General features: G+C 45.9%; 1 protein-coding gene across 3 annotated transcripts in view; it reads left to right on the top strand.

Moving 5' to 3' along the window:
- Positions 1 to 8,275, top strand: part of LOC116077556 (CMRF35-like molecule 2) — a 17,959-nt gene that overhangs the window by 3,989 nt on the left and 5,695 nt on the right. For 2 of the 3 annotated variants that reach the window (XM_031352173.1, XM_031352171.1), the window contains exon 2: positions 3,736 to 3,921. In XM_031352173.1, coding sequence (XP_031208033.1) covers positions 3,882 to 3,921 — 40 coding nt within the window. In that variant the 5' untranslated portion in view covers positions 3,736 to 3,881. Of the gene's footprint in view, positions 1 to 3,664; positions 3,922 to 8,275 lie in introns of all 3 variants that reach the window. The other variant, XM_031352172.1, reaches the window with a different exon arrangement.

Genomic DNA, 8,275 nt, shown 5'->3' with positions numbered 1-8,275 from the left:
AGAGAGTGCATACCCTGTTTGTTCTTTTGTGATTGGGTTACCTCACTCAGGATGATATTCTCCAGATCTTTCCCACAGCTTTAAGAACTGCCCTGAAGATCCCAGCTTTTATTATTTTGCTAAGGACATTAGACACACCCTTGCCTCCTGGGCTCATGCTGCTTCTAATTATCATGGAGACATTAACCTTGGCAGGAAGAATATTTCCCAAAAGGAGAAGCATAAAATAAATTATGTACATTATTATACAAACAAACCTCACACCTACCAACCATTAACACTTGTGGAGGTCACATAGTGCCTTCCACAGCCACCATGCATCACTGGGTGGATGTACTATTGATTTTACTTTGTGTGCATGAGTTTTTGCCTGCATGTCTGTATGTATACCAGCTGCATACCTGTAGCAGCCAGAGAAGGTTGCTTCGACCCTCTGGAACTAGTTACAGAGGGTTGTGAGTCACTGTGTAGGTGCTGGGAATTGAACCTGGGTCCCCTGGAAGGGCAACAAACGCTCTTAACTGTGATCCATCTCTCCAGCAGTCCAAGTGCACTTCTTGAAGAAAAAAAAAAATTGTCCCCTGAAAATGGAGTTAGAGGCTGCTGTGAGCCATCCTGTGAGTGATGGGAATTGAGCACAGGTCCTCTGGAGCCAGGGCTCTCAACCACTGAGTCATCTCTCCAAACCCTATGTGCATCCTTCCTATCTCCTGGGTGGACTATTTACTTGTTTATTTATTTTGAGATGGGGTGTCACTGTGTAGTCTTAGCTGTCCTGTAGCTTCCTGTGTAGTCCAGGCTGGTCTTGAACCGAGAGAGATCTATCCACCTCTGCCTCTTGATTCTGAGTTCTAGCCACACACCTGACCTGACCCCTTTCTTTATGAATCTCTCTATTTTTGATTCGCTATGGCTTTTTCATAATAGAAGAAAAAAAATTTGTGAGGCTGGTAAGAATGGCTGTGTTTGTGTGTGTGTGTGTGTGTGTGTGTGTGTGTGTGCTAGCACACGTGTGTGTACATGTACAGGTATGCAGGTGAAGGCCAGAGGTCAATACCAGCTGTCTTCCCCAAGTACTCTCTACCTTAGTTTTGAGACAAGGTCTCTCACTGAGCCCGGAGCTCACTGATACAGCTCGACTATCCTGGCAGTGAGTCTCAGGGCTCCTCCTGCCTCTCTGTGTCCCCACTACTAGTATTACTGGCACACACAGCTGTACTTGGCTTTTTACCTCAGTGCTGGGGGTCTGACCCTAGATACTCATGCTTTGGTGACAAGCCTTTTACTGACTGAGGCATCTTTAGAGCTCCATAAAAGCGCCCTTTTAGCTTCTTACTCTTTCTTATGAATGAGGGCATTTCTCAGGAACAGAGCAAGAACTAAGGTCCTCTGGCTTAGCAGCATGCACCTCTCCCCACTGAGCCATCTTACTGGCCCTAAATTCCTGTTCTGGGGGACTCTCTAGAGGCTCATGACTCTCATGAGATAGCTCAGTGCAGCCATGAGCACCCCTCACTTGCTGTTCTGTGGCTGCAGGGACCCCAAGGGGAACCTCCCTGCCTGGCAGAGGTTTAAGCTGGTGACTTCATTCCCACCACCCTGCCTATTTAGATTTCTTGTCCCCACCCTTGCTACAGCCTAAGGCCGCTTCCCCATGGGCTCTCTGGCACCCTTTGCTCATAGCCTTCTGTTCCCTCTACAGTTATAACCCTGGGCATTGCCCTTTTCTTCTTACTCTGAGTCACTGAGAATGAAAACTTTGGGTTTGCCATTTGTAGAGAATCTCCATATTTGGTGCCTCTGGGAAAGGTTCTTATGGACCCAAACCACTGATGCCTGTGGAATTTGGGTCACAACGAGATGACCTCCTGTTAGGCCCTTTCTGAATGTTTTAAATCATGTTTGTCTTTGCTAACTCCCTTCCCCTTTATTCTTATTTATTCACTGCTTTTTTGGAGTCAGGGTTTTGTTATGTACCTTAGGTTGGTCTTTAATTCACTTCTGTAGTCCAGGCTAACCCTGAATTTACAACAATCTTCCTATCCTCACTTTGGGAATGCTGGGATTACAGGCATGCACCACCACAACCAGCTTCCATTTTTGGTTTTTTGTTGTTTGTTTGTTTGTTTTTGACTTAAAATGGCTTGGTTTTGTTTTCAAGTCTTTACTTATTCTTTGAGAATTTCAGAAATTATGTGTATTTGTGGATTATGTGTATTTTTTATTATGTGTATGTGTATTAGTTTAAACAAACAACTCAATATTAGGCATGGAAAAACACACACACACACACACACACACACACACACACACACACAAACAGCCAAATGGAAAGAGCTGGAGACTGGTTTGCTCTTTTGTGCTTGTTTGAAAGCATTTATTTGTTTGTCTTCATGTGTGTGAGCAGTTTGCCTGTAGGTACATATGTGCATTCTGTATGTGCTGGTACCCACAGAGGCCAGACATCCTTGGAACTGGATTGTGAGCTTCCTCTTGGGGCTGGGAACTGAGACTTTGTCCTCTGCAAGAGCAACAAGTGCTCTTAACTGCTGACGACTTTCTAGGCCCTGGTTCGATGTTCTTGGTGGGGAGACCCGAAGTCTCCCAACTGTCTAGTTCCAGGGAGTCTACTGACCTCTTTGGGCACCAGGTATGCACGCAGTGCACAGACAAACATTCAGGTAGACACTGGCACACATCAAAATAAAAATAAATAAACCCTTATAAAAGAATCATCATCATATAATAATAATATAATGAAGCACAAAACACAGACAAACAAAATAGGGGGGACCTGTTGGGAAGAAAAAAATTGATTTAGTGAGAGTGGAAGGAAGTGGAGAGGGGATAATACAAGTGAAAATAAAATATAGTACACACAAGAAAAATTGCCAAAGAATAATAAATAATAAGCAACACTGTCAACAAAAGAATTGTCGTGATTATTCTGCTCCATAGATGAAGGAACTAGAGGGAAGAGTGACTTCCCAGCATACTCTGGGGCTCACTGTTAGCTTATGATGGAAATGGGTGAGGGCTGGCTCAATGGTTAAAGGAGCTTGCTGCCAAGCTTGACAACCCGAGTTTGATTCTCCAGCCCCACATGGTAGAAGAAGAGAACTGATCCCCACAAGTTGTCCTCCAATGTCCACACATGTCCAAATGCACCATGGCGTGTGTGTACACACACAGTAGATACACAAATAATGTTGTAAATAGATAGAAACGGGGTTTGAGTTTGATGACCCTGGAATCTATACCTTGGATGGTGACCTTGACTCTGAACAAGGAGGATAGTTGATTATTGAATAGAGCTTGACCACAGAAAGTCAAACATTGAGTCTGAGAAGGCCTTGACCATAAGAAGTCAAACGTTGAGTCTGGAGGGATATTGGAACGCTGGGTTGCAAGAGAAGGCCTGAGGTCAACTGCGCAGGAGCAGTGGTTGAGAAGGACACAGAGCGCACTCATCTCTGCTCTTTGAGTAGGGGGCATTTATGACCCCAAAGTCAGTAGCCATAGCAAAGGGAAGCAGTGAGGATCAGGCAAGTGTACTGGACGGGAAAGGGAGTTGGGGAAGTAAGGGCTGGAGCTATTGCATGAACACAGCGATTGACTCTCATGAAGCTTCAGGCTGTGACAAACGTGCTTTTATTAAGTGCAGGCCCTGCGATGAATCTGCTCCGCTTCACTCTCTGAAGGCACTCTCCCTCAGCTTCCTTTTTGTTAAATTAGGAAGTCAGCTCAGAGTGAGAAGGAAGCCGATAAGAAAAAACACCCAGAGAGAACGTGAACAAGAAGGTGGTGGCCAGCGTTACACACATCTGGATTCCAGCAGCGGCCTGGAGTTTTCTGGAGAGAGCACCCAGCGAGGCAGGAGCATGTGGTTGTGTACAGGTCTGCTCCTTCTCTGCTTCCAAGGTGAGTAGGGCGGTGGATCTGTGAAACTCATTTTGCAGAGGGCAGGAGAGTCGGAGTCCTGGATTCAAGTCAGAATCCTGGTGTCAGCAGAAGCAGGGTGGGGCCCCGGAGGCAGGGGGAACACACACTCGTTCACCCATCTCTTTGTCTATCGGTATACTCCATTATTCATCCGTGGATCCTACAAACCATTACTAAGCCCCAACTGCAACCCTGGATTGTTTTAAATGTTGTAACTATGAAGTAACTTCCCCAGTCAAGGGGAATCCTATTTGAATGAGGGAGTCAAGTGATTATACTAGAGGGTGAGTCCTGCTACAACACAGACTGATGGTGTAGATGTCACCTACACCAGGGGCCCCTCGCTCTGCCTCAGAGGGATGGAGGCTTCCTTGAGGCTCCACAGAAGTCAGTCTTGAAGGGTGGACCAGCCAGTGAAGCAGATAGGCAATGATTTATGCTAAGGTGTAAAGCTTAAAGACTGTGGAGCATGCAGAAGTCAGAAATGACCTTGTTCTGCCTGAAGTTTAGAGGTTGGAAGTGTCTGTAAGGAATAACGTGCAGCCAGCTGTGACAGTGGGCGCCTGTGATCACGTGCATCCAGTTGTGATAGTGGGTACCTGTGATCACATGTATCCAGCTGTGACAGTGAGTACCTGTGATCACACGTATCCAGCTGTGACAGTGGGCGCCTGTGATCACATGTATCCAGCTGTGACAGTGAGTACCTGTGATCACGTGTATGCAGTTGTGACAGTGGGCGGGTACCTGTGATCTCGTGTCTCCAGTTGTGACAGTGGGTACCTGTGATCTCGTGTATCGAATTGTGATAGTGAGTACCTGTGATCACGTGTATCCAGTTGTGACAGTGGGTGTCTGTGATCTTGTGTATCCAGTTGTGACAGTGGGCGGGTACCTGTGATCACGTGTATGCAGTTGCGACAGTGGGCCACTGTGAGCACGTGTCTCCAGTTGTGACAGTGAGTACCTGTGATCTCGTGTATCCAATTGTGATAGTGAGTACCTGTGATCATGTGTATCCAGTTGTGACAGTGGGCGCCTGTGATCACCGCATGCAGGAGGCTGAGGCAGGAGGCTGTAGGCATGCCTCAGCTATGTACTAAGATCTTGCCTTTAAAAACAAATCTTTAAAAGATACTTAGGCCAAGCATGGCCGTGCATGCCTTTAGTCTCTGTACTTGGGAGGTAGGTGCAGGTGGATCTCTGTGAGTTCGAGGCTGGCCTGGTCTATATAATGAGACCCCTGTCTTAAGAAACAAACAAAAAGGGAGGAGAACACATTTTCCTGTGAGAAATCGTTGAGGATAGAAATTCGAGGATATTTCTTTGCAGATGACTTTCTATGTTTTGTTGCTGCTGCTGCTGCTGGACCCTCACAGAACACAGAAGCTACCCCATGTCTACTTGAATTTCTTGTCTTCAATGGTGGCGAGGGTTTAAAGGAAGAGGCCAGCTGAGTGACTCTGTCCACCCACATGTAGTTTTCTTTTTCCTTTTTATTATGTGCATGCACTGTATGTGTGGTTGTGGGTGGTGATGTAAGGTCAGAGACCAGTTTTGCACAGTCACCTCCCTTCTTCCTACCTTTAGGGTGGGTCTAGGGACTTAACTATGATAACCGGGTTTGTGCTGCAAGCTCCCACTGAGCCATTTTGATGGCCCCCAAACAGCTTTCTTATGAGCGAAGTGAGAGGAGCCTGGAGCATCTCCAAGCCCCTCGCACCTTCATGATCTAGATCGTCACCGGAAGCTGAAGGACGTGGTCAGCCAAATAGCTAGTTCCAGGCCAGCTTTGGCTACATGAGAGCCTGGCTCAAAACAACAAACAAAAACAAGATCAAATCTAGATCTTAAGGCTAAGCAAGACGATTAGAAGCTTTCATTGTATTACACTTATGGGGCTTGAGCTGCCTTGACTAAAGGTTGTGGTGATGATCTGATGATGACGATAGTGGTGGTGATGGTGATGATGGTGGTGGTGGTGATGTGATGATGGTGGTGGTGAAGGTGGTGGTGGTGATGATGGTGAGGATGGTGGTGGTTTGATGATTGCAATGGTGGTGATAAAATCTTCAGACAGTCTGGAGTGGAAATGTTGTAATGACTGAAGTAGGTTCCAGATACAATGATGGTTGGAGCCGCCTTGTCCCAGCTCATGGGAGTTGACTATGGCCTTTCCCCCTTCTCTACAACTGCTTCTTCAGTTCAGCTTGCTTGAATCTGACAAAATTGCCCAAGTGCTGTAGTTCAGTGCAGTTCAGTGAAACTCTAGAGGAAGACCTCTTTTTACCCATCCTTCTGGAGCAGGGCTCCCCACCCTGACCCGCTCATCTTTATACTAAGGACAGAGTGTTCGTGCCCTGATTTAAACTGTGATGTAATTTGTACTGACATACAATGCACTTCTCCTTCCATATCTCAGCCTTCTCTTCTTTCATAACACCCCCTCCACTCTTCCCATCCATGCTGCATCTTAAACACAGTTTGGGAAAAGGCAGCCATGTTATATTTATACAGGAGACCCACAAGGGGTTCTATCGTGAGCCTGAGAGGGAGAAACGAGGAAGGGATAGGATGGGAAATGGAATGGAAAATCTCAGAGCATGTGAGGGAAAGGAAGGGTTTTCTGAAATAGCCAGGCTGGGTGGCACATGCCATAATCCTAACATTCAAGGGACTGAGGTGAGATGATTGTGAGGTCAGCTTTGGCTTACCAGAGAGACCTTGTCTAAAGAAAAAGAAGAAGGAGGAGGACGATGACGAGGACGAGGAAAGAGAAAGAAAAACAACAAATAAACAAAAACAAACATAATAAAATAAATAAAACTTGAGCCAGAGAGCTGGCTCGTGAGTGGCAGTGCTTGCTACTCAAGCCTGACAGGCTGAACCTGATCCCTAGAACCCACATAGTGAACGGAGAGAACTGACTCCCTAAAGCTGTGCTCCAATCTCTACGAAAACCATGCTCACCACCAGCAAATAAACAAAAAACTTTAATGAGAAACTAGAACTTCTATTCATTACACATTTTATAGCCCACATGGTTCACATTTGTAAAGTGTCATTAGAATTTTATTTCATTGAAATGATGATTGCACACTCATGTAATCTCTTATGTTATTTTGGTATTTGTACACAATTTGCAGTGCTCAAATTAGTCCTGACATTCATTAAAACATGAAAGAACCCGAGGACATTATATTGAATGAAATAACCCGCTGGGTGTGGTCTCTCAGGCCTGTCATTTCATCTCACACCCAGGACGGGCAGGGAAGAGGATCTTGAGTTCAAGGCTGTCTTGGCTACATTGTGAAACCTTGTCTCAAAAACAAAACCCCAAAAGGCATTGGTATCCTGGGTCTGGTGCTATGTAGGGAGCGGCAGGATCCCTGCTGCAAATTCTGGAAGGTTCTTAGGTTTGATTCAATCCGTGTCCACCACTGACTTCAGCTGCCTCACTAGCTGCAAGGAGGAACTGAGAGCGCCACTATCTCTGGTTTCCTGGAGTGTGGAGCCTGGAGACCGAAGCCGATCCCTGTCTGGAGGCATGAATATTGTCCAAATGCCCAGACTGGAACTTGGGTGGGATTGTCAGACAGTCTGGTTCCACAGACTTCTGTAGTCCATACTGCCCTGTCCTCAGCTGTCTTGCTATCTCACTCCCCACAAAAGATGCTGCTTAAGGTTCACCTTTGCCCAGTCACTCACTGTCTTTCCAGTCGACATGATGCCAAGCTCAACTGAAATGCTCAGTCCAGAAAATGTGGCTTTGAAACAGCACAAGGACTTCCAAAGGTCAATCATACGGGGCCTCCTCTTTTAGAAAACATAATTTGATTAAAGTAATTTTAATGGAAAAATAATAAAAGAAGAAATAATTGAAGCACAGAGTGGTGAGGGTCACAAGCTCTCAGCAGCGTGTGGAGCCTGCAGTACCTGGTCTCACAGGGGCTATTAAAGACATTTAAGTCTAAGAACCATTTTTGACCTTGGGAGAGAAGGCAGCATTGTCCCAGTTTTACAGACACACAGTAAGAGGCAGCTACAAAGAACTGAAAATGCGATCTCCATCGATCTCCTCCACCGGACTCTTACTACTGGCTATGGAAGTGTCAAGGAACGAGACAAGCTTGTATGTTCAAGAAATAGCTCAGGAAGCTTGCAGCTGGTCCCAGCTGCTACAATGTATTCATTCTTGCTGCTATAACAAAACACTCCACAAAAAGCTTAAGGGAGGAAGGATTTATTTGGACTTGCAGTTTATCAGACCAATTAATAGTCCCAAAGATTCAGATTCTCTCTCTCTCTCTCTCTCTCTCTCTCTCTCTCTCTC

The sequence above is a fragment of the Mastomys coucha genome, unplaced genomic scaffold (assembly GCF_008632895.1).
Source record: "Mastomys coucha isolate ucsf_1 unplaced genomic scaffold, UCSF_Mcou_1 pScaffold5, whole genome shotgun sequence".
In the NCBI taxonomy this organism is placed as follows: Eukaryota; Metazoa; Chordata; class Mammalia; order Rodentia; family Muridae; genus Mastomys; species Mastomys coucha.
Note: the sequence above shows the minus strand (reverse complement) of the source record. Positions and strands in the feature narration are given on the sequence as shown.